Source organism: Aquarana catesbeiana, linkage group LG09, assembly GCF_042186555.1.
Source record: "Aquarana catesbeiana isolate 2022-GZ linkage group LG09, ASM4218655v1, whole genome shotgun sequence".
NCBI classification, from domain to species: domain Eukaryota; kingdom Metazoa; phylum Chordata; class Amphibia; order Anura; family Ranidae; genus Aquarana; species Aquarana catesbeiana.
Genome location: NC_133332.1, coordinates 245841717 through 245868675, shown reverse-complemented (window position 1 = coordinate 245868675; position 26959 = coordinate 245841717). Strand labels below are relative to the sequence as shown.

General features: G+C 46.9%; 1 protein-coding gene across 8 annotated transcripts in view; it reads left to right on the top strand.

Moving 5' to 3' along the window:
* Window positions 1-26959, top strand: part of SH3GLB2 (SH3 domain containing GRB2 like, endophilin B2) — a 175152-nt gene that overhangs the window by 92057 nt on the left and 56136 nt on the right. For all 8 annotated transcript variants that reach the window (XM_073600121.1, XM_073600123.1, XM_073600128.1 and 5 more), the window contains exon 5: window positions 19201-19334. In XM_073600121.1, the coding sequence (XP_073456222.1) occupies window positions 19201-19334 (134 nt within the window). The remainder of the gene's footprint in view (window positions 1-19200; window positions 19335-26959) is intronic.

The following is a 26959-nucleotide window of genomic DNA, read 5'->3' as shown; positions in this document are numbered from 1 at the left end:
GTCACTGTGACTCAGGTGGGGACGTGTCATGTCGGTGAGGTGTCATCATCTGTGCTGCTGTCAGTGTCACTGTGAGAGTCATGTGCGTGTGCCTGTCCATTCTAATTTCTTGTCCTGTCCCTGAGCTACTTACTTACTATTTTGAAAATAAAATATGAAATATGTTTTTTGCCTTAATATCTACCTTAAATCACATTTCTAATTGCATACTGTACTTGTTTGTAGCCTAAATACTGAAATTTGCATTTAAACTGTAATTTTTGTAAATTTTGGAAATGCCAGTAAAGTGTCGTGTCAGTAAAATTCAATCTGGTAGGTTGGCAACACTGGACGACAGCTATACAGACCAATTTTATGCAGTGTGCGGCGTATGGTCTGAGCACTGACAGGCTGACCCCCCACCCCCTCAACCTCTGCAGCAGTGCTGGCAGCTCTCGTACGTCTATTTTCCAAAGACAACCTATGAGGGACCATGAATCAGACGGAGACAGAAAATGGAGTAAAAATCACACCTTTTAATATAGTGGTGTAAATAAGAAACGTAGTCAAAACATAGCCAGGGTTCGGTAATCAAAGTGGGTAGTCGGTGGAAGCCAGAGATCAGCATAGACGGAGACAGCAAACCTTATCAGGAGCCAGAAGGGATGTAGCCAGGCAAGTCTTTAACAGGGACACAGCAGAGAAGCTTCAGTTATGTAGCCCAAGGTGAAGGCATGGGAGATATGAACCAGGCAATTTAAATAGCCAGAAGGGGCTGGCTGACGAGCAGGAAATGATCACCAGGTGAGGCACTAAGGAACGATGAGTGTTGGCAAATAACCGACAGCTGAACACTGAGAAGGCAGGGCAGTACCCCCTCCTCAACGACCCCTCCCCCCTTAGAGGGCCACCAGGTTTGAGGGGAAAATGTCTGGAAAGCACAGGGGAGGACAGGAGCATGTACATCTGAGGATGAAACCCAAGCGCGCTCCTCCGGACCGTACTCTCTTTCCAATGAACCAGGTACTGTATGTGCCCACGGAACCTACGGGAGTCAATGATTGATTGTTTCTTATACTCCTCATGGTTCTCAACCTGAACCAGGTGAGGACGTGGTATGGAGGCGGTGAAGCGGTTGCACACCAAGGGTTTTAATAAGGAGACATGAAATACATTCGAAATATGCATGTTAGAAGGAAGGTCTAATGTGTAAGCCACTGGGTTGATCTTATGGATAATATGGAAAGGCCCAATAACCCGTGGTGCCAGCTTCTGTGAGGGAACACGGAGTTGGAGGTTTCCAGATGACAGCCAGACCCTCTCCCCGACCTGGTAGGAAGGCGCAGGTAGGCGTCTATGGTCAGCGTGGAGTCTGCACCTATCACTGGCACATTGCAAGGACTCTTGGACCTGTACGCAAGTGGAACGAAGACCAAGGAGATGCTCCTCTAACGCAGGAATTCTTTGAGGAGCAAATGAGTCAGGCGGCATGGATGGTTGGAAACCATAATTTGCCAAAAGCTGAGACAATTTGGAAGCGGTATTGATGGCACTATTGTGAGAAAACTCTGCCCAAGGTAAGAGGTCTGACCAGTTGTTATGGTGGTCAGAAATATAACAGCGTAGAAATTGCTCCAAGGCTTGGTTGACTCGTTCTGTGGCCCCATTGGACTGCGGGTGATACGCAGAGGAGAAGGAAAGCTGAATTCCCAACTGTGCGCAAAAGGCTTGCCAAAATCTGGAGACAAACTGGCTACCCTTGTCTGAGATAACCTTGGATAGGCCATGTAATCGAAAGATCTCCCGAGCAAAAATGGACACCAGTTCTTTTGGATGTGGGCAACTGCTTAAGTGGAATACAATGTGACATTTTCGAGAACTGGTCAACCACCATAACAATTACTGTGTTACTCTGAGAGTTGGGTAACTCCACAATAAAAATCCATATACAGGTGGGTCCAAGGCCTCTCTCTATTGGGTATGGGTTGTAGGAGACCCACTGGAAGGTGTCGTGGTGTCTTACACTGAACACACGCGGAGAAAGCGGCTATGAAGGCGGCTACATCCGCGCGGAGGCTAGGCCACCAGAATTGTTGGGAAATGGTCCAAATGAGTTGATTCTTCCTTGGGTGGCCAGCTGCCTTGGGAGAATGGTAAGCCTGGAGCAAAGCAGTGTGGAGACTCTCAGGGACAAAGCAGCGGTCACAAGGTTTCTCGAGAGGAGAGTGGATCTGAGTGGCAAAAATTCTGTCACCCAAGGGTGAAGTGAGACTGGTACGAACAGTGGCCAGAATACGATTGGGAGGCATCACAGGAACAGGAACCGTCTCCATCTTGGAAGCGGAGGAAAACTGTTGTGACAATGCATCAGCCCTTACACTCTTGGTACCAGTAAGAGCGAGACTATGTAATTGAAGCTTGACAGAAAAAAAGCACATAGCACCCTTCTGGGAGAAAAAAAGTTTTGCCTCAGACAAGAATGTGGGATTCTTGTGATCAGTCAAAAGAAGAACTGGCACAGTGGTACCTTCGAGGAGATGCCTCCATTCTTTAAAAGTTAAAATGATCGCTAACAACTCTGTCCCCAGTAATTGCATTCCGCAGGAGACAATTTGTTGGAAAAGTAGCCACAAAGATGTATAGCGCTTTGAGGTAGGACATTTAGACAGAAGGGCACCAACTCCAGTCTCAGATGCATCAACCTCAAGAATGAAGGGTAACGTGGAATTAGGATGTGCCAACACAGGAGCTGAAACAAAGGCAGCCTTGAGAGACTCAAAGGCTTTAATGGATTCTGGAGACCAATTCTGTGAGTTATACCATCCTTTCTGGTTATATCAGTCAGGGGTTTGACCAGAGAAGAGGAGTTACCGTACATACTCGAGTATAAGCTGAGTTTTTCAGCACTCGAGTATAAGCTGATTTTTTGTGCTGAAAGTGCCCCCCTCGGCTTATACTCGAGTCACTGCCATCTGCCTACCTGATCAGCCCCTGTGTAATGCTCAGATGGCAGCCGACCAGTGTACAAAAGCCACACCTCCTCCTTGTCCTCGTCCGTGATAGGGGAACACTCAGTTTCCCAGCAGTGAGTCAGTGTTCAGTGTTCTACCTATCACAGACTTCCTCTCGTCCTCATCCTACGGATGAGGATGAGAGGATGTCCATGATAGGCGGAACACTGAACAATGACTGCTTGGAAACTGAGTGTTCAGCCGGACGAGGGGGAGGCACGGCTTTTGTCCACAGGAATGGCCGCCGTCTGACTGCATGACACTGGCTGATCAGGTAGGCAGATCAGCACACTGAGGCTGCAATGGACACAGGGAAGGCATGCAATGGACACGGGAGGCATGCAGCTGCAGATGGGCATTGTAGACCCTCTTTTCCACTTACAGTAGCTACTGCATTTCTCACCCTCGGCTTATATTCGAGTCAATACGTTTTCCCAGTTTTTTGTGGTAAATTAGGTGCCTCGGCTTATATTCGGGCGGCTTATACTCGAGTATATACAGTACTAATAAACTTCCGATAGTTGGCAAAGCCAAGAAAACGTTGTAGCGGATGTAGACCTACGGGTCGAAGCCACTGTAGGACTGCAGATAGTTTCTCTGGGTCCATCGAAAAACCAGCAGTAGAAATGACATAACCCAGAAATGTAACCTGTTCACGATGGAACTCCACACTTTTTCAACTTGCAATACAAGTTATTATCGCTTAGCCTCTGTAGCCCAAGGGAGACATCTGTGTGGTGGTTCTCTAGGGAATTAGAATATATGATAATGTCGTTGAGAGAAACCACCACACATTGCTGCAACATATCTCGGAGCACATCACTGATGAATTCCTGAAAAACTGCAAGAGCGTTGTGAATACCAAACGGTATTACGAGGTATTTGTAATGTCCTGTCCTGGTATTAAACATAGTTTTCCATTCGTCGCCCTCCATGATCCTCATGAGATTGTATGGCCCTCTCAGATCGAGCTTTGTAAAAACCGTTGCTCTCTTGAGGCAGTCAAATAATTCTGTATCAACAGAATCGGATACGTGTTCTTAATCGTGATGCGATTGAGTCCCTGTCAGGAAAGGCTTGCTGGGAGCAGTAGTTCTACGCAAGTGGGTGCGCGCTTGCGGGTGCCTGTGCGTACGTGCATTCGCGCCTATGCGTGTGCACACGCGAGCGCATGATTTTCCGGTGCCAGGCATACTATTTAAACTCTGCCATGACAAGGAAATCTTGCTGTCTGATCTACAGCATTCCCTGAGAGATATCTGTGTTCCTGATCCGTTCCTGTATTACCCGGGTTGCCTTGTGACTATCCTTTTACCATCCGCCTGAACCTGACCTCGGCCTGTCCACGACCTCGCTCCTGTCTGATCCTCTGGCTCATCCGTGCCAGTCTGTTACCGACCCGGCTTGTTCCGCGACTCTTCTTTAGCCTCCTGCATCTCCTCCTGTACTGTTCGTTTGTGTATGACCCGGCCTGACTGACTTGCCTATGTTCCAGTCCCTGGGACCATCCACCTGCATCCTGTGAGTGTCTGCCTGCCTGCTTCAGCTTCCAGTCTGCTGCATCCCACCTGCTGTTCCAGTTGTCTCTGCAACTTCCGGAGCTTCAGACCTGCCCACCAGCCGCTGATCCAGCCAGGCACTCGTGCTGTCCTGTACTCCTGTACTCCTGTGCTTCCTGTTTGCTCTACCAGGGCCGCGAGTCAGGGACATAAGAGAGGCCTCCCTCTGCATATCGGGCTCAACCACCAGGTACGTGACAGTATCAGATAGCCATGTCTGAGCCCGTGCATGGAATCTCTCCTATGGATGAACTGTGCTTACATCTAGCAGGCCTGACACAAGCTGTTAAGAGTCTTCAGGAAGGCTACACCCACCTGGAAGAGCATGTGCAGGCACTCTAATCCCCTGCTGTATCTCAAAGGACTTCACAAGCTCCAGCCAGCACCTCTGCTCCACCTGCAGTAGTGATGTTGCCCCAAGAGCCTCGTGTACCCACACCTAAAAGATTCTCAGGAGATCGCCGCAAATTCAGGGCCTTCCATAACTCCTGTTAGCTTTACTTTGCCCTTCAGCCACGCACCTTCTCTTTAGAGACCACCAAAGTGGGCTTTGTGATCTCCCTGTTGCAGGATGAACCTCAATCCTGGGCACATCGATTACTGGAGCAGAAGGCTGTGATTCTGACCAATCTGACCACATTTCTGGACGCCATGGCACAACTGTATGAGGACCCACAGCTGTCTGCAACTGCAGAAGGCGCACTTCATTCTTTACAGCAGAGCTGTAGAGGACTATGTTGCCGAATTCAGGCGTTGGAGCGCTGACACCAGCTGGAACGACGTGGCCCTCCGCCACCAGTTTTGTATGGGACTGTCAGATCCTCTCAAGGATGAACTGGCTAGGGTGGGGGTACCGCAGACCCTGGATGCAGTTATCAACTTGGCCATACAAATCGACCAACGTCTGCCAGAATGCAGGTCTGAAGAAACCATGAGTCAACCCCGTCCTACCTGGATGTTACGAAGAGTATCCAGTCCCTCTAACCCAGCTCCTCCAGTACAATTGTTTCTAACTCCAGACATTTCTGAACCTATGCAACTGGGTGTGCTTCGTCCCTCTCTTACGGGAGAGGAGCGCCAACGGATACGTCTGAACAATCTGTGTATGTACTGTGGGGAACCTGGACACTATGTAAGAACCTGACTGGCTAAGCTCAGTAAGTTTCTCTTAAGTTCTACTGACCAAACTCCTGCTTAATGCTTCTTCTCGCCTCTCTGTTCCTGTTCTGTTGCAGCTGTCCGAAAGGAACATTCAAGTAACCGCTATTATTGATTCAGGAGCAAGCAGTTGCTTCATGGATTCCACTTTCGCAGCCAGACACTCAATTCCTCTATTACCCAAGATTCAAGGACTTCTTGTTCATCTTGCTGAAGGTTCAGCCATCAAATCAGGACCTGTCACACAGGAGACAATCCCTTTTGCCAGCTACCATTGCCTGCCGCCATCAAGAGCTATTACAGCTTGACATCATCTCATCACCCCTATTTCCTGTTATCCTTGGCATGCCTTGGCTGCAGGCCCACAACCTCCACATCAATTGGGCCACCAGAGAGGTTACCTTCCAATCTCCTTATTGCCACCAATACTGTCTTCAGGAAGTTTCCAACAACTCCTCTTCCTTACTACGTCTGGACTCTGAGATCTGCCAGTCAGTCCCAGAGGTGTTTCACGACTTTCTGGATGTGTTTAGTAAAAAAGGTGCAGAGACACTTCCTCTTCACCGAGTGTATGACTGCCCTATTGAACTCCTCCCTGGGGCTGAGATCTCTTTTGGGAGAATCTTCCCTCTCACCAAGCAAGAGTTAGTTACACTCAAGGAGTACATCGATGATAACCTGAGAAAAGGATTCATCCGCACATCCACCTCTCCGGCAGGAGCTGGCATCTTTTTTATAGAGAAAAAAGACCATACTCTTTGACCCTGTATCGAATATCGCGAACTCAATAAAATTACCATAAAAAATCGCTATCCTCTCCCCTTAGTACCCAAACTCTTCCAGAGGCTGGGGGCTGCAACCATTTTTACTAAATTTGATCTTCGAGGGTATAATTTGGTCCGCATCAGGAAGGGTGACGAGTGGAAAACGGCTTTTCACACCCGATTTGGACATTTTGAATATCTGGGGATGCCATTCAGACTGTGCAACGCTCCTGCCACCTTCCAGCACTTCATCAATGATATCTTTCGATAATACTTAGACCTGTTTGTTATCATTTACCTGGACGACATTCTGATTTTCTCCTCATCCATTGACAGTCATCCCAAACACGTTTTAGTGCGTTCTGGGTCGCCTCCACCAACACGGCCTATACGCCACAGCCGAAAAGTGCGAGTTTGAAAGACAAAGCATACAATTTCTGGTACTGATTATTTCCATCAAAGGCATCAAGATGGACCCTCAAAAGTTCTCTGCTATTTTGGAATGGCCTGCCCCGACAGATAAGAAGGGGATTCAGCGGTGCATTGGATTTGCGAACTCTTATGGAAAATTCATTAACGGTTTTTCAGCCATTATTTCCCCTATTACCCAGCTTACCAAGCAAGGAATCCGTTTCCACTGGACCCCTGAAGCCCAGGCAGTCTTTGACTCTCTCAAAAAACTGTTCACCTCTGCTTCAGTGTTGAAACACCCAGACCCTGGCCTGCCATTTGTCTTGGAGGTTGACGCTTCTGAAATTGCTGTCGGTGCAGTGTTCTCACAATGCCAAGGACCCAAGTCCCTCTTGTTCCCTATTGCCTTCTTTTAAGTTGTCTGTCCCAGAAAGGAACTATGATTTCAGGGACCAGGAACTTTTGGCAATCAAAGCTGCATTGGAAGACTGGCGCTACCTGCTGGAAGGTGCAGCTCACCCAATTCTAGTGTACACAGATCACAAAAATCTAGAATATCTGAGAACTGCAAAACGTTTGAAACCACGTCAAGCCAGGTGGGCACTATTCTTCTCTAGATTTTCCTTTCATGTTACATACCGGCCCGGCTCAAAAAACACAAAACCAGATGCCTTGTCCCGTATGTTCAGTGACTCTAGAAAAACTGCCTCCAGATACCATTCTGCTCATGGAAAATTTTCTTCTGGTGCAGAAAGATCTACTTGCCCGGGTCAAACAGGCTTCCATCGTCCGTCCCCCCCCCCCCCCCCCCTCGAAACAAAGTTACTTGCAAGAGATGGCCTGCTATGGCATAATGATAAAATCTTCATACCCGAGAGTCTCCAGGTCACCATACTTGAACTTTGTCACAACCATGTTTTTGCTGGGCACTTCCAAAACCGCTGACCTGGTGCAGCGCACATTCTGGCAGGCTCAGGTAACAAAAGACTGTAAAGATTATGTGGAATCTTGCCCTATCTTTGCCTGAAGCAAGTGTAACCGGACCAAAGCTTGGGGCTTGCTCAAGCCGTTTACTGTTCCAGACAGGGCCTGGAGATTTATTTCCATGGATTTTATTGTGGAGCTTCCTCCCACAGAAGGTCATACCGCCATATTTGTAGTTGTAGACCGCCTATCCAAGATGGCACTCTTCATTCCTTTGAAAAGAACACCATCTGCCCCTGAAAAGGCACAGGTTTTCATCAGGGAGCTGGTCAGACTACACGGAGTTCCTGCCAACATCATCTTGGATAGGGGAGTACAATTCACCTCCAGATTCTGGAAAGCATTCTGCAAATACATCGGCATCGAATTGTCCTTCTCCTCTGTCTACCACCCACAGTCAAATGGGCAGACAGAGAGGACCAACCAGACTCTTGAGCAGTACCTGTGATGCTTCTCTTCTTTTTCCCAGGATGACTGGATTTCCCTATTACCACTGGCTGAATTTGCATACAATAACTCTACTCATTCTTCCATAAAACAAACTCCCTTCTTCGCCAACTACGGGTACCATCCATCATTCTTGCCTAACTCCCTTCCAGAATGCTTGGTGCCAGCCTCTCTAGAAACCATAAACTTCTTCAATGATAAACTGCTACAGGAAACTATGGCTAAAGCGCAAGAACTCAACTCAACTATCAAGGAGATCTTTGATAGGAAGAGACGGGGAGAATTAGCCCTGAAGCCCGGAGATCAGGTATGACTATCCACCGTGGATCTAAGGTTAGCTTGCCCTTGTAAGAGGTTTGGTCCTAGGTTTGTGGGTCCTTTTTCAGTGAAGAGAACTATCAATGAGGTGGCCTACGAGTTGGAACTACCAGATTCCTTTCGGGTACACCCCGTTTTCCACGTCTCCTTACTTAAGCCTGCTGTTGCTAATCCTTTTTCAGAACAAAGTACGGATCCCCCTGAGCCTGTGATTGTTAATGGGGAAGAGGAATGTGAGGTGGAAGCAATCATGGACTGCCGGAAAAGAAATAATCAGATCCAATTCTTGGTAAAATGGAAGGGTTACGGCCCAGAAGAAAATTCTTGGGAACCGGAAGATAACATTTATGCCAAGAGACTAATCCAGTCCTTCAAGAGAGCCCCCCCTGAAAAGTTGGCCCGGTTGGGCATCCGGAGGAAAGGCTTGCTGGCAGCAACAGTTCTACACAAGTGGGTGCACGCTTGCGGTGGTGCCTGTGCGTACACACGCGCACGATTACCAGCGCCAGGCGTGTTATTTAAACTCTGCCATGACAAGGAAATCTTGCTGTCTGATCTACAGCGTTCCCTGAGAGATAGCTGTGTTCCTGATCCGTTCCTGTATTACCCGGGTTGCCTTGTGACTATCCTTTGCCATCCGCCATCATCTGACCTCGGCCTTGTCCACAACCTCACTACTGTCTGATCCTCTGGCTCATCCGTACCAGTCTGTTACCGACCCGGCTTGTTCTGTGACTCTTCTTCAGCCTCCTGCATCTGCTCCTGTACTGCTCGTCTGTGTATGACCCGGCCTGTCTGACCTGCCTGTGTTCCATTCCCTGGGACCATCCACCTGCATCCTGTGAGTGTCTGCCATGCTGCTTCAGCTTCCAGTCTGCTGCATCCCACCTGCTGTTCCAGTTGTCTCTGCAACTTCCGGAGCTTCAGACCTGCCCACCAGCCGCTGATCCTGCCAGGCATTTGTGCTGTCCTGTACTCCTGTGCTTCCTGTCTGCTCTACCAGATGCTGCGAATCGGGGACGTATGGGAGGCCTCCCTCTGCATATCGGGCTCAACCACCAGGTACGTGACAAACCCCTATAATCGATACAAGGTCTTAGTTCTCCACTATTCTTTTTCACAAAGAAGAAACCAGCAACAGCAGGAGATGAGGATTTGCGGATGAGCCCTCGAGAAAGTGCGTCAGCAACATAGTCTCCCATGGCTTTATCCTCCGAGACCAACAAAGGGTAAACCTGGCCATGAGGAGGCATGGCACCAGATTGATGGTCAATTTTGCAATCATACGACCGGTGTGGAGGCAAACTATCGGGTTGACCTTTGTCAAAGACATCGTCAAATTTGCGGTACTCCTCTGGCAGGGAGGTGATTAAACAGGTGCACAAGACCTCCGGGTAATGGGGTGAGGAAATAACTTGAAATTGAATTATCTCATGGTGAAGAGCCCCTATGGCCATGGTCATTGGAGCAGTCTCATGAGTCATGTGGGTGGGCTGTAGAGGTCTCCCATCAATAGCCTCAATGGCAAGTGGAGTGGCACGAAGCTGCAGCAGAATCGAGTTCCTAGACACAAAGGCACTATCTATGAACAGGCCTGCAGCCCCGGAGTCGATTAGAGCCTGTGTCTCGATGGACAACTCAGACCAAGAAAGGGTAACCGCAACAATAGGGTTATCCTTCAGGATAACTGGGGACGTAACAGCGCCACCTAAGGTCTGTCCCCTACAGGACCTCGGGTGCAAGCGTTTCCCGAACGGGTAGGACAGGACTTCAACAAGTGACCCACCTGGCCACAATAAAGGCACAATCTCTTCCTCCTCCTAAAGGCCCTCTCCTTCGCAGAGAGACGCGTTAAGCCCATCTGCATGGGTTCTACTTCACCTGGCGAATTGGTACCAGGAGGCTTGGGAGGTGAGGGAGGCAAGGGTGGGACTGCAAAGCTCGGAGCCAAACGTACAGGAGGCTTCCACAACTGCTCCTTAAAGGAAGGTCTCTCTCGAGGTCTGGAGTCAATCAGAATGGCAAACATGATCACCTTCTCCAGATCTGTAGGTATGTCTCGGGCTTCTATTTCATCTTTGATGTTATCTGAGAGACCATGAAAAAAAAGTCACGAGGGCCTCATTATTCCAAGCGACTTCTGCTGCCAAAGTATGGAATTCAATGGCGTAATTGGCATAAGTTTTCATACTCTGATGGACATGAGGCTCTTTTTACAGCAGAAGTGGAGCGAGCTTGAACTTCAAATACCCTTTTAAAGGAAGCCACAAACTATGGGTAACTCGGGACAATGGGTTTTTGTGTCTCCCATAGAGGGTTTGCCAAGGCTCTATCAGAAAGCAAAGAAATTATGAAGCCTACTTTGCATCTGTCGTGGGGAACGCCTGGGGCAGTATCTCAAAGTATATCCAACCTGGTTGACAAACCCTCTGCATTGTACTGGATCACCTCCAAATCGCTGGGGAAGTGGAGCGGAACCAGACATACCTCTTACAGAGGTAATATTCGAGGCAGGTGCCTGCACAGAGACTGGAGCAGCAGCAGGGAGGGCCTGAAACACTGGTTGTACCGGAACAGCCACAGTGGAAGGATCCAGGTGAGCAGTGCGAATCAGGAGTGTCTGTAACGCTATGGCAAACTGATCCAGGCGTAGGGGCGGCACGTCCATTACAGGCACCACAAACCCTGCCCACCCCCCCGCGAATGAATATTCGCTGTTGTAACGCTAATTCTCTTCCCGACCAATCAGGAGGCGGGTTTTGACACCGGTCACCCGATTTGTTGAAAGGACAGATGATCCTATTGGATGCCTAGGAGGAGGGGAGGAGTTGGAACCAGCCATGGAGTAGAAGACTCGGAGCCGAGCCGCTGCACTAAGCTGCCTGCCACTCGCCACAAAGGGGTAAGTGCCGGACCGACCGGCAAACAGCGGGGGGTGGGGGGATGGGTTGTTTGCCCCCCCCCGCAAAAAAAAAAGCATCAGCTGCCACTGTCCATGCGGTGATCCTGCTCATTTTTAATCTGGAAAAAATATTACTACTAGGGGGATTGCCTGCATCTTCTGAATTCATGGCCTTCGCCTACTCTCAGGAACCATGAATCGGAGACAGAAAATGCAGTAAAAAATCACCGTTTTAATATAGTGGTAAAAATGGTGCAAATAGTAAACCTAGTCAAAACCTATCCAGGGTTCTGTAATCAAGCTGGTAGTCGGTGCAAGCCAATAAATCAGGAAGCCAGAGATCAGCAAACGTGATCAGGAACCAGAAGGGATGTAGCTGGGCAAGTCTTTAACAGGAACACAGCAGAGAATCTTCAGATATGTTGACCAAGGCAAAGGCATGGGAGATATGAACCAGGCAGTTTAAATAGCCAGAAGAGGCTGGCTGACAAGCAGGATATGATCACCAGGTGAGGCACTGAGGAACGATGAGTGCTGGCAATTAACCGACAGCTGAGCACTGAGAAGGGAGGGCTGAGCCCAGCCCTCACACAACCTCTGGATATGACAGTGAGCACGTGCACTCAACTTCTTTGGTCGACCATGGCGAGACCTGTTCTGAGTGGAACCTGTCCTGTTCAACCGCCGTATGGTCTTGGCCACCATGCTGCAGCTCAGTTTCGGGGTTTTGGCAATCTTCTTATAGCCTAGGCCATCATTATGTAGAGCAGCAATTCTTTTTTTCAGATCCTCAGAGAGTTCTTTACCGTGAGGTGGCATGTTGAACTTCCAGTGACCAGTATGAGAGAGTGAGAGCGATAACATCAAATTTAACACACCTGCTCCCCTTTCACACCTGAGACCTTGTAACACTCACAAGTCACATGACTCCAGGGAGAGAAAATGGCTAATTGGGACCAATTTGGACATTTTCACTTAGGGGTGTACTCACTTTTGCTGCCAGCGTTTTAGACGTTAATGGCTGTGTGAGTTATTTTGAGGGGACAGCAAATTTACACTGTTATACAAGCTGTACACTCACTACTGTACATTCTAGCAAAGTGTCATTTCTTCGGCATTGTCACATGAAAAGATATAATAAATTATTTACAAAAATGTGAGGGGTGTACTCACTTTTGTGAGATACTGTATGTACAGTTAGGTCCATATATATTTGGACACCGGCACAATTTTCATACGGTTTGGCTCTGTATGCCACCAGAATGAAATTAAAATGAAACAATCCAAATTAATTTGAAGTTCAGACTTTCAGCTTTAATTCAAGGGGTTGAACATAAATATCAAGTACAAATTTTAGGAACTGCAACCATTTTTATACACAGTCCCTCCTTTTTCAGGCGCTCAAATGTAATTGGACAAATTAATATAATCATAAATGTTCATTTGTAATATTTTGTTGAGAATCCTTTACTGCCTGAAGTCTGGACATTACTAAAGACTGGGTTTCCTCCTTTCTGATGCTTTACCATGCTTTACTGCAGCTGTATTCAGTTGTTCTTTGTTTGTGGGTCTTTCTGCCTTTAGTTTTGCCTTCAGCAAGTGAAATGCATGCTCAATTGGGTTGAGATCAGGTGGTTGACTCGGCCATTGTAGAATATTCCACTTCTGCTTTTCCTTCAAAAGTTCCTGAGTTGCTTTTTCTGGTGTGTTTTGGATCATTGCCATCTCTACTGTGAAGCGCCGTCCAATCAACTTTGCTGCATTTGGCTGAATCTGGGCTGAGAGTATATCTCTAATTACTACAGAATTCATCCATCTGCTTCTGTCACATCAATAAACACCAATGACCCAGTGCCACTGGAAGCCATGCATGCCCATGCCATCACAGTGCAAGCTCCACCATGTTTTACAGATGACGTTGTGTTCTTTGGATCATGAGCTGTTCCAAGCCTTCTCCACACTTTTTTTTTTTTTCTTCCCATCATTCTGGTACAGATTAATCTTAGTTTCATCTGTCCAAAGACTGCTTTTCCAGAACTTGTCTGGCTTTTTTAGATGTTTATTGGCAAAGTCGAATCTGGCTTTTCTATTCTTTGGGCTTATGAGTGGTTTGTACCTTGTAGTGAACCCTCTATATTTGCTCTCGTGAAGGCTTCACTTGATTGTAGACTTTGACAATGATACACCCACCTCCTGGAGAGTATCCTTCACTTGTCTGGATGTTGTGAATGGGGTTTTCTTTACCATAGAGAGGATCCCGTGATCATCCACCACTGTTGTCTTCCGTGTACGTCCAGGCCTTTTTTATGTTGCTGAGCTCACCAGTGCGTTCTTTCCTTAGAACGTGCCAAACTGTTGATTTGGCCACTCCTAATGTTGCTGCTATCTCCCTGATGGATATGTTTATATTAAAAAAAAAAAAAAAAAATTATATATATATATATATATATGGGACGGAAAGTATTCAGACCCCGTTAAATTTTTTTTCACTCTTTGTTATATTACAGCCATTTGCTAAAATCATTTAAGTTCATTTTTTCCTCATTAATGTACACACAGCACCCCATATTGACAGAAAAACACAGAATTGTTGACATTTTTGCAGATTTATTAAAAAGAAAAACTGAAATATCACATGGTCCTAAGTATTCAGACCCTTTGCTGTGACACTCATATATTTAACTCAGGTGCTGTCCATTTCTTCTGATCATCCTTGAGATGGTTCTACACCTTCATTTGAGTCCAGCTGTGTTTTGATTATACTTATTGGACTTGATTAGGAAAGCTACACATCTGTCTATATAAGACCTTACAGCTCACAGTGCATGTCAGAGCAAATGAGAATCATGAGGTCAAAGGAACTGCCTGAGGAGCTCAGAGACAGAATTGTGGCAAGGCACAGATCTGGCCAAGGTTACAAAAAAAATCTGCTGCACTTAAGGTTCCTAAGAGCACAGTGGCCTCCATAATCCTTAAATGGAAGACATTTGGGATGACCAGAACCCTTCCTAGAGTTGGCCATCTGGCCAAACTGAGCTATCGGGGGAGAAGAGCCTTGGTGAGAGAGGTAAAGAAGAACCCAAAGATCACTGTGACTGAGCTCCAGAGATGCAGTTGGGAGATGGGAGAAAGTTGTAGAAAGTCAACCATCACTGCAGCCCTCCACCAGTCGGGGCTTTATGGCAGAGTAGCCCGACGGAAGCCTCTCCTCAGTGCAAGACACATGAAAGCCCGCATGGAGTTTGCTAAAAAAAACACCTGAAGGACTCCAAGATGGTGAGAAATAAGATTCTCTGGTCTGATGAGACCAAGATAGAACTTTTTGCCCTTAATTCTAAGCCGTATGTATGGAGAAAACCAGGCATTGCTCATCACCTGTCCAGTACAGTCCCAACAGTGAGGCATGGTGGTGGCAGCATCATGCTGTGGGGGTGTTTTTCAGCTGCAGGGACAGGACGACTGGTTGCAATCGAGGGAAAGATGAATGGGGCCAAGTACAGGGATATCCTGGACGAAAACCTTCTCCAGAGTGCTCAGGACCTCAGACTGGGCCGAAGGTTTACCTTCCAACAAGACAATAACCCTAAGCACACAGCTAAAAAAAGGGAGTGGCTTCACAACAACTCTGTGACTGTTCTTGAATTCTTGAATGGCCCAGCCAGAGCCCTGACTTAAACCCAAATGAGCATCTCTGGAGAGACCTAAAAATGGCTGTCCACCAACGTTTACCATCCAACCTGACAGAACTGGAGAGGATCTGCAAGGAGGAATGGTAGAGAATCCCCAAATCCAGGTGTGAAAAACTTGTTTCATCTTTCCCAAAAAGACTCATGGTTGTATTAGATCAAAAGGGTGCTTCTTCTAAATACCAAGCAAAGGGTCTGAATACTTAGGACTATGTGATATTTCAGTTTTTCTTTTTTAATAAATCTCCAAAAATGTCAACAATTCTGTGTTTTTTTTCTGTCAACATGGGTGCTGTGTGTACATTAATGAGGAAAAAAATGAACTTAAATGATTTTAGCAAATGGCTGCAATATAACAAAGAGTGAAAAAATTTAAGGGGTCTGAATACTTTCCGTCCCCACTGTATATATATATTCTCACAAAAGTGAGTACACCCTTCACATTTTTGTAAATATTTTATTATATCTTTACATGTGACAACACTGAAGAAATGCCACTTTGCTACAATGTAAAATAGTGAGTGTACAGCTTGTATAACAGTGTCAATTTGCTGTCCCCTCAAAATAATTCAACACACAGCCATTAATGTCTAAACCGCTGGCAACAAAAGTGAGTACACCCCTAAGTGAAAATGTCCAAACTGGGCACAAAGTGTCAATATTTTATGTGGCCACTATTATTTTCCAGCTCTTCCTTAACCCTCTTGGGCATTGAGTTCACCAGAGCTTCACAGGTTGCCACTGGAGTCCTCTTCCACTCCTCCATGATGACATCACCTGTTGTCATGGAGACTGGTAGATGTTAGAGACCTTGCGCTCCTCCACCTTCCGTTTGAGGATGGCCCACAGCTGTTCAATAGGATTTAGGTCTGCAGATATGCTTGGCCAGTCCATCACCTTTACCCTCAGCTTCTTTAGCAAGGCAGTGGTCATCTTGGAGGGGTGTTTGGGTCGTTATTATGTTGCAATATTGCCCTGTGGCCCAGTCTCTGAAGGGAGGGGGATCATGCTCTGCTTCAGTAAACTGTAGCTCCCCAGTGGTGGCAGTAGTCATGCAGCCCCAAACCATGACACTCCCACCACCATGCTTGAGACACACTTGTCTTTGTACTCCTTACCTGGTTGCCGCCACACATGCTTGACACCATCTGAACCAGATAAGTTTATCTTGGTCTCATTAGACCACAGGATATGGTTCCAGTAATCCATGTCCTTAAAAAAGGAGAGGGGTTGTGGGACTTTATATGAAGCACACTACTAAGTTAAATGAACCAATCAGTATAAACATTGTTTATTGTTACAAAAGGCATACATACACATGTAAAATAGTAGAAAAATTAAATAATAGGTCTATGATATACATAGTAATGGACCTTGGGTATGTAGACCAAAATTGTAATGGTAACATATAGGCATGATAACATTGATGGATTGATTCATTAAAATAAGCTATAGTTAAAATACAGATATTGCATGTGGACGCTGTGACGTAGCATCATAGGAAAGCTCTACGCATTTTGTGGTTAAAATACCACTCATCAGGAGAAGATGCAGAGTTTGGGAGTATCTATAATAGAGTAGAAATGCCAAAATGATATGATGGTAAAAAAGAGAGTATAAAACAAGAAAAAAAGAGGGGGAACATGAAAGATCCCGAATACTCTCACCTAGCTGTAGTATATGGGTAAAAATTGTTGATATCAATAGTGGGAGGTACTATAGAAGACGTCATCCCCGGAAGCTGAGGCAGTAGCACCTGAGGCACGACGGCGGCACCAGCAACCAATGAGTAAACCACTAAGATAGGATCTCCAGTTATCAGCTGTGGTATGTATATTTCGTACTGTAAATCCCAGGAATATCTGTAAAAATTAATAAATTAACAATAGGGTAATTACACAACTGATAAACTGAGGAAAAGTTCCCAAAATCGTGTAACGATAGTAGGTAAACCATGTGGATGAAAAAGAAATAGTGTTTAGCCTCAAAAGACATAAAGTGAGACCGAGATAGCAGTGTAACGTTAAGTGTCCTTAGTCTGCTTGTCTTCAGCAAACTGTTTGCGGGCCTACTTCTTTAGAAGAGGCTTCCTTCTGGGATGACAGCCATGCATGACCAATTTTGATGCAGTGTGCGGCGCATGGTCTGAGCACTGACAGGCTGACCCCCCCCACCCCTTCAGCCTCTGTAGCAATGCTGGCAGCACTCATATGTCTATTTCCCAAAGACAACCTCTGGATATGACACTGAGTACATGCACTCAACTTATTTGGTTGACCGTGGCGAGGCCTGTTCTGAGTGGAACCTGTCCTGTTAAACCCAGGGGCGGATCCAGGGGGGGGGCAACGGGGCAATTGCCACCCCCGAGAAATTTGTTGCGGGCGGCTCTGCCGGTGAATGAGAGAGAGCGGGCGGCTCTGCCGGTGAATGAGAGAGAGCGGGCGGCTCTGCCGGTGAATGAGAGAGAGCGGGCGGCTCTGCCGGTGAATGAGAGAGAGCGGGCGGCTCTGCCGGTGAATGAGAGAGAGCGGGCGGCTCTGCCGGTGAATGAGAGAGAGCGGGCGGCTCTGCCGGTGAATGAGAGAGAGCGGGCGGCTCTGCGGGTGAATGAGAGAGAGCAGGCGGCTCTGCGGGCGGATGAGGGAGCAAGCGGCTTCTGTGGCAGGACCAGGCGGCTCGGTTTGTGGGCGGGCGTGTGGCTCAGTGTGTGGGCGGGTGAGAGCAGGCTAGGTGTGAGTGGGCGGCTGGCCAATCAGCGAACCGGCGGGCAGGGGAGCAGAGAGATGACATCTCTCACTGCCCCCACATCCCTGCAGTAACTTCTGCCCTCACTATGCAGGCAGCGTGGGCAGCATAGAGATTACATTATCTCTCTGCTGCCTGACTCGGACAAAAGAAGCAAGAGACAAGAGACAATCAAAACACCTTAGCAGGCACGTGACAATCTGCAAGGTGTGTCAGGTGATGTGGCAAGTGACAATCCTTAATGTGTGGCAAGTGACAATTCGCATCTGGTAGCAGGTGACGTGACAATCTGCAATGTGTGGCAGGTGACATGGCAAGTGACAATCCGCAATGTGTGGCAGGTGACATGGCAAGTGACAATCCGCATCTGCTGACAGGTGACGTGGCAAGTGACAATCCGCAATGTGTGGCCGGTGACGTGACAAGTGACAATCCGTATCAGGTGGCAGGTGACGTGGCAAGTGACAATCTGCAACGTGTGGCAGGTGACAATCTGCATCCAGGTGACATGGCAAGTGACAATCCGCATCTGGTGGCAGGTGACGTGGCAAGTGACAATCCGCATCTGGTGGCAGATGACGTGGCAAGTGACAATTCGCAACATGTGGCAGGTGACAATCTGCATCTGGTGGCAGGCAAGTGACAATCCGCAATGTGTGACAGGCAACGGTGGCAAGTGACACGCTCAGGGCTCCCACTGATTCTGTATTATGTTGCCAGCAGTTTAGACATTTAATGGCTGTGTGATTGCGTTATTTTAAGGGGACAGCAAATTCACACTGTTATACAAGCTGTACACTCACTACTTTACATTGTTGCAAAGTGTCATTTCTTCAGTGTTGTCACATGAAAGGATATAATAAAATATTTATAAAAATATGAGGGCTGTACTCTTGTGAGATACTGTGTATGCGTGTATGTATATGTGTCTGTGTGTGTGATATATATATATATTATATTCCACATCGTATACACTGCAGCACACCTATTTCCCAGCCACTTACTTTAAGTTGCACGCTGCATGTTGCCAATTCAGAGCCTGGCTCTCACTGTCCAGCTGATAAAAGTAATGGTGATGTAACTGGAGCCTGTGGCCAGACCATGTCCTCACCTTAATTGGGTTTTGCTCTCCCTGTGCTCTTGGCTGGCTTTTAATCTGATTCTGTGTACAGCAGAACAGCCATGTCTGCCACATCCCACCAATCTAATTTGATATCTTTCCTCTTTCACCCTCAGGACAAACACTCATCAAGGTTGGAGAGACTCAGAAGCGTTTAGGAATTGCTGAGAGAGACTTCATTCACTCTTCTTCAATCAATTTCTTGACCCCTCTGCGCAATTTCCTGGAAGGTGACTGGAGAACTATTTCTGTAAGTTTTTTTTTTTTTTTTTTGGTTGGTAGGTGACAAGGGAAATGGCAGTGAGAATTTGGGACTTTGTGACTAAGTGCCAGCAACCAATCAACTCATCCCTCGCATTTCTAAATCTAATTGTTGATGGAAATCTAAAGGGCTCATATAATTGGCTGTTTTTGTCTTTCAAAGGTTTTTTTTTGTGAAGCTCCTTGAGATTCCTGCCACTGCTTTTCTTACAAGAAAATGATTATTGACCTTATATGTTACATACCTGTTCAGTTTGTTGGGCAGTGACTCTCTACTTAAAGTGGGCTACCATTATAGAAGGTCCAAAACACTTTTTAAGAGTCTTTATACATGCATGTGTTTTGGAATAGCAAAACCCTCTTTGCTGTACCAATTAAAGTCTCTAGTACCTCCTAGGTACTTGGGACCTCTGACCCTAAAATTTTTGTGGGAAAAGGCTTTAAATAGTTGTTTTATTTTTGGTTCTGACCGTCCATTCCACCCCGTTCCACAACCTAGTGAGGCACCTTTATTAATTTTTGAGGCCCTGAATTCCCTGCTGTATATATGCTGTGCTTTATATTGAATATAAAATTAATGACAATATGAAAGATTTACTTTGTCTCACCTCATTTTTAACAACTTGCCATCCACAGTCTGTTTATAAGTGGCATGGAACTCAAGAGCTTAAAACAAGCTTGCAGCAGCCATGGGCTTATATCATAGTTTATAAAAAATGTAAAACAAGTGTGTTGCTATAGCAGCCAATGAGATTTTATCTGTTAATTAAAGATAAAACATTTTGTTGCTATGGGCAATGGCTCTTTGTTTTCACAAACCACATGTAACAATCTTTGCAGTCTTTCCTCTGGGGTCATATAGACTGTAATGTGTTATTACCTCAGTCCCCAACATAGTCGTTCTTGGATGACCTATCACAGGAACACAATGACTGCATTCAGAGTGGAAATACAAACCTTAAATATGCGTGAATGGAAAATCCATCAAGTCTAGTCCACTGCATTTGTTTAAACAATTACTGGGTATATCCTCCTGCAATAGCACTTGCCATGATAAGTGATCTGTTACCTAGTTACATAGTAGGTGAGGTTTAAAAAAGACACAAGTCCATCTAGTCCAACCTACAGTGCCGTGCAAAAGTATTCACCCCTTGGCATTTTTCGTGTTTTGTTGCCTCACAACCTGGAATTAACATGGATTGTTTGGGGATTAGCATCATTTAACAACTTTGAAGATTTTTTTTTTTCGTTTTGTTTTTTTTTTTTTTTTTTTTTTTTTTTTTTAATTGTGAAGCAAACGACAAATAGGTCAAAATAACAGAAAAAGTCAATGTGCATAACTATTCACCCCCACTAAAGTCAATACTTTGTAGAGACACCTTTTGCGGCTATCACAGCTCCAAGTCACTTTGGATAAGTCTCTGAACTTGTCACATCTTACCACTGGGATTTTTGCCCATTCCTCCTTGCAAAACCGCTCCAGCTCCTTCAAGTTGGATGGTTTGCGCTTGTGAACAGCAATCGTTAAGTCTGACCACAGATTTTTTATTGAATTGAGGTCTGGGCTTTGACTAGGCTATTCAAACACATTTACATGTTTCCCCGTAAACCACTCAAGTGTTGCTTTAGCAGTGTGTTTGGGGTCATTGTCCTGCTGGAAGGTGAACCTCCATCCTAGCCTCAAATCACACACAGAGTGGTACAGGTTTTGCTCAAGAATAACCCTGTATTTAGTAGGGCTGGGGAAAAAATCGATTTAAATCTTTAATCGAGTTGAGAAGTCAAATTGATTCAAAATTTAAGCAAATCGATTCTTTTAGATTTTTTTTTCACCGTGCCAGTCCTGAGGAGCTGCGGGCAGGAGTTTTTAGGCGAGGCCGCGGCTTCGACCTAGTCCGCGAGGCCGGACGCCGCGGACCAGGCCGAAGCCTCGGCTTCGCCTAAAAACTCCTGCCTGCAGCTCCCCAGGACCGGCGCTGATGCCGGTCCTGAGGAGCTGCGGACAGGAGTTTTTAGCTGAGGCCGGATGCCGCAGACTAGGCTGAAGCCGCGGCCTTGCCTAAAAACTCCTGCCCACAGCTCCTCAGGACCGGCACGGTGTCCAAAAAAAAAACTCGATTCGAATCGTGAATCGAGGTTTTTTTGTTTTGTTTTTTTGTTTTTTTTTTAAAAAACGCAGATTTTTTTTTTTTTTTGGGAAAATCGCCCAGCTTTAGTATTTAACAGCATTCATCTTTCCCTCAACTCTGACCAGTTTCCCAGTCCCGACTGCTGAAAAACATCCCCACAGCATGATGCTGCCACCACCATGTTTCACTGTGGGGATGGTGTTCTTTGGGTGATGTGACGTGTTGGGTTTGCGCCAGACATAGCATTTTCTTTGATGGCCAAAAAGTTCAATTTTAGTCTCATCAGACCAGAGCACCTTCCTCCATACATTTTGGGAGTCTCCCACATACCTTTTCGCAAAATCAAAATGTGCCATTTTGTTTTTTGCTGAAAGTAATGGCTTTCTTCTGGCCAATCTGCCACACAGCTCAACTCTATGGAACGTACGGCTTATTGTCGTCCTATGTACAGATACTCCAGTCTCTGCTGTGGAACTCCTCCAGGGTTACTTTAGGTCCCTGTGCTGCAGTTGCGGCCCGTCCATAGGGGGCGCACGGGCTGAGCCACACCCCCCCCCCAGCAGTAAAAAAAAAAAAATCGCCTTAAAAAAAAAAAAAAAAAAAAAAGAAAAACAATCCTTTTAACCACTTCAATACCAAGTACTTATACACCTTCCTGCCCAAGCCAATTTTCAGCTTTCAGCGCTGTCGCAATTTGAATGACAATTGAGCGGTCATGCTACACTGTACCTAAACAAATTTTTTATCATTTTGTTCCCACAAATTAGAGCTTTCTTTTGGTGGTATTTGATCACCTCTGAGATTTTTTACATTTTTTTTTTTAATTTTTTGCGCAACAAATAAAAAAAACGGAAATTTAAAAAAAAAAAGTTTTTCTTTGTTTCTGTTAAAATTTTTTGTAAATAAGTACATTTTCTTCTTCAATGATGAGCACTGATATGGCTGCACTGATGGGCACTGATAAGGCGGCACTGATGGGCACTGATTATGGCCACTGATAGGCAGCACTGATAGGTGGCACTGATGGGCACTTGTAGGCGGCACTGATGGGTGGCATGAATGGGCACTGATGGGTGGCATGGATGGGCACTGATGACACTGATGGGTGGCATTGCTGGGCATCACTGAATTCATTTGTTCCATAATGGTGCCAGTCAATGCCCATTTGTAGCCACTGATTGGCATAGATTGTGCATTAATTTGCACATGTGGATGGCCATGGGGGATGTACCTGGCCATCCACATGTTATGTGCTTCCCTGGTGGTCCTGGCGTCTTCCCTGGTGGTCCAGTGTGGGCATCCGAGGGGGGGCTGAGCTGATAAACAATCAGCACAGACACCCCCAGACAGGAGAGCCGCCGACCAGCTCTCCTCTACTCGCATCTGTCAGGCGCGAATGAGGAAAAGCCGATCAATGGCTCTTCCTGTTTAAATCATGATCAGCCAGCACGGCTGATCATGTGGTAAAGAGCCTCCGTCAGACTGACACACCGCACCAACGATCGCCACGCGCACGCCCCCACGGACGTGCGGCGGCTGTTATCATGCAGGACGCCATATGACGCCCAGTCAGGATAACTGAACCACTGCCTGGCCATCATTCTGCTATAGGCTGGGCGGGAAGTGGTAAGTGCACTGTATTCAGGCGCCAGACACAGTGCACTATGGGAAGTGCCACGTCAATGCAATCACGAGATTGCAGACGAGGTGCTTCATTTGCAGGATTTTTACCTGCTTTGTGGCGCATTCCATTGTGCCAAACAACTTCCGCCTGTAGTATCACTACAGATGGGTGCTTTGTTGTTCTAGTTAAGAGGTTACTTCCGGTTTCCCTGTGCCACAGGGAAACCGGAAGTGATGTTGGAAGCTCCGTGGAACGCACGGCCCGAGTGGAGCTGGTAAGTAAGGCTCTAAGGCCGCAAAATAGGTGAACTCTGCTGTGTTAGGAAAGCAAATGACTATTCGCTTTCCTAACACTGAACCGCCAATCAGGTGCTCTGGTCTGTTACCTGTCACCTGATTGGCTGAAACAACAGGTGCCGCTATTGGACGCCTATCAGGAGGAGAAGACAGGAGATGAGGCAGTAGCTGCGTTTGGTGGGCACAGTAGCTGTGTTTGATAGCACAGTGGCTGCGTTTGATGGGTACCGCGGCTGCGTTTGATGGCACTGTGGCTGCGTTTTATGGCACTGTGGCTGCAACTGATGTTTTTTTTTTTTCAAAAAAAATTTTGTTTGTGCCCCCCCAAAAAATTTTGAGCACCAGCCGCCGCCACTGCTGTGCTGCCTCTCTGATTTAATGCCCTCCTTGCCCGGTCAGTGAGTTTTGGTGTGCGGCCTTCTCTTGGCAGGTTTGCTGTTGTGCCATTTTCTTTCCATTTGGAGTTGATTTGATGGTGCTCCTAGGGATCATCAAAGATTTGGATATTTTTTTATAACCTAACCCTGACTTGTACTTCTCAACAACATTGTCCCTTACTTGTTTGGAGAGTTCCTTGGTCTTCATGGCAGTGTTTGGTTAGTGGTGCCTCTTGCTTAGGTTTTGCAGCCTCTGGGGCCTTTCAAAAAAGGTGTGTGTGTGTGTGTGTGTGTGTGTTTGTATATGTAATGACAGATTATGTGACAATTAGATTGCACACAGGTGGACATTTTCACTAATAATTTCACTAATTATGTGACTTCTGAAGGTAATTGGTTGCAACAGAGCTTTTTATGGGCTTCATAACAAAGGGGGTGAATACATACGCACATGCCAATTATTATCCATTTTTAATTTCTGAAAAATAGTCTTTATTTATATATTTTTCTAATTTTACTTCAACTTAGACTATTGTGTTCTGATCCATCACATATAATTCAGATAAAAAACACTGAACTAAAGGCTGAAATGTAACAAAATAGGTAAAGCCAAGGGGGGTGAATACTTTTGCAAGGCACTGTATGTGTGTGATTATGTCAGTATTACATTGTATATCCCTGTATGTTGTGGTCATTCAGGTGCTTATCTAATAGTTTTTTGAATCTATCGGTGCCCCCCGCTGAAACCACCGCCTGTGGAAGGGAATTCCACATCCTTGTTGTTCTTACAGTAAAGAACCCTAATTTTAGTGAGTGGCCACAAGTCTTATTAAACTCCCTTCCATGAAAAAGTTTTATCCCTATTGTGGGGTCACCAGTATGGTATTCATCAATTGAAATCATATCCCCTCTCAAGCGTCTCTTCTCCAGAGAGAATAAGCACAGTGCTCGCAACCTTTCTTCATAACTAATATCCTCCAGACCCTTTATTAGCTTTGTTGCCCTTCTTTGTACTCACTCCATTTCCAGTACATCCTGACTGAGGACTGGTGCCCAGAACTGGACAGCATACTCCAGGTGAAGCGGGACCAAAGTCTTGTAGAGTGGGAGAATTATCGCTTTATCCCTGGAGTTTATCCCATTCTTAATGCATGCTAATATTCTGTTTGCTTTGTTAGCAGCAGCTTGGCATTGAATGCTATTACTGAGCCTATCATCTACTAGGACCCCCAGGTCCTTTTCCATCCTAGATTCCCCCAGAGGTTCACCCCCTAGTGCGTAGATTGCATTCTTATTTTTGCCACCCAAATGCATTATTTTACATTTTTCTACATTAAACCTCATTTGCCATGGAGTTGCCCACCCCATTAATTTGTTCAGATCTTCTTGCAAGGTTTCCACATCCTGTGGAGAAGTTATTGCCCTGCTTAGCTTAGTGTCGTACGCAAATACAGAGATTGAACTGTTTACCCCATCCTCCTGGTAGTTCATGAACAAATTAAATAGGATTTGGGAGGGGCGTGGCCTGCTACAACATGGAGTAGGACGTGTAAGACCCGAGCTCCGTCCAATACTCCTGAATCCACATCAATCCTGCTTTCCAGTGACATCCTGCAACAACCTGACATATCCCCCAGAGGCCCTTCACATATACAGAGCCAACTCAGCGGGCATTTGATCGGACGGGGCATCCGATCGTCACGGCGATCCTCCACGGCGGCAGCCACAAATATAGGCCGCGGCTTCGGCCTAGTTGATTCCGGCGGCCATCTTGCTTCACCCGGCCTCCACAGCAATACTCCTTCCTGACTGACATCTGGATCTCCTACCACACGCAGACCCTGCACCACGGACCTCCAGTCAGGGGTCTAAACGGAGCGGTACCCTCCCGTACGGCGGCAGTTTAAAATCCAGGCCGCGGCTTCGGCCTGGTCCGGAGCTCCGGCGGCCATCTTGCTCCTCCCGGACCCTCCAGAGGTACTGTATCCTGGCCCCTCTAGTACTTGGAACCCCCACCAAACACTGATCCTGCTGTACCGGATTCTGACTGGGGGGTCTGAACTGAGCAGTGCCCTTTCACACAGCGACAGGCCCGAGTCTGAGCAGTGGTCTCGGCCTGGTCTTGGCGGCCATCTTGGTACTCCCGGCCCCTTCACCAGCACTACATTCCTCTTCCCTGGAATCTGCACCTAATAAAGTGGATCATTTAGCCCACCTTCTGCTCCCTGCAACTCCTCCAGAGACTTTACGGTGCCCGGACCTACAGATGACCTCTGCATCTTCCAGGTGAGTGGCAACCATTTTGCTACTCTCTGTCGGGCGCTCCGGACCCTCCCATCTCCCCTCTGCTTGTCCTGAACCCCAGCTAACAATTTCAGTGCCCCTGCCAGCCAAAACACTGTCCTTACCCAAGCCTGCAGGGGGTACTCGTACCCGTCGGGGGTACACGGGGACTGAGGACCTGTCCAAGAAGATACGTGTAACAACTATCTCGCTGTTCCTGACCTCTAAGCTTCCTCAGCTCGCCCTCTGTGCCAACTCCGCGTCTGCCCAGCTAGCTGCGTCTGCCGCCTCTTGCTAACAGACATGGCCCCGACGAAACCCAAGCCCGACGCAGCTGCCAAACTCGATAAGTACCGCCGTCAGGATAAAGACGGCCTGGGGGAAGATGGCGGGGCTGTGTCGGGGGGGAGGGAGGTGGCTGGCGCGGACACGGATAGAGTGTTGGAAGCCATCTCTGCACTACAGGCTGCCCTCACGACCAAAATTGAGGAGGTGAAGGTGGATGTCTCCCTGGTCCGACAAGACCTGCATAAGCTTAAGGAGCGAGTCAAGACATCTGAGACCAGACTAGGAGAGGTGGAGGATGCAATCCCACCATTACAGACTACCTCTGAACGCATGCAATACCAGATCAACCAACTTCTAGCAAAGCAAGATGACATGGAGAACAGGCTTCGCAGATGCAACCTTCGCTTCATTGGCCTGCCGGAGGGGACAGAGGGAAAAGACCCCACCACCTTCCTGGAACAATTACTAATTACAACATATGGCAGGGAGGCCTTTTCGCCCACGTTTGCTGTCGAAAGAGCACATCGTATGCCCGCTAGGCCGCCGCCACAAGGTGCCCCGCCCCGTACATTTATCGCCAAATTACTAAATTATAAAGACCGCGACACAACGCTGCG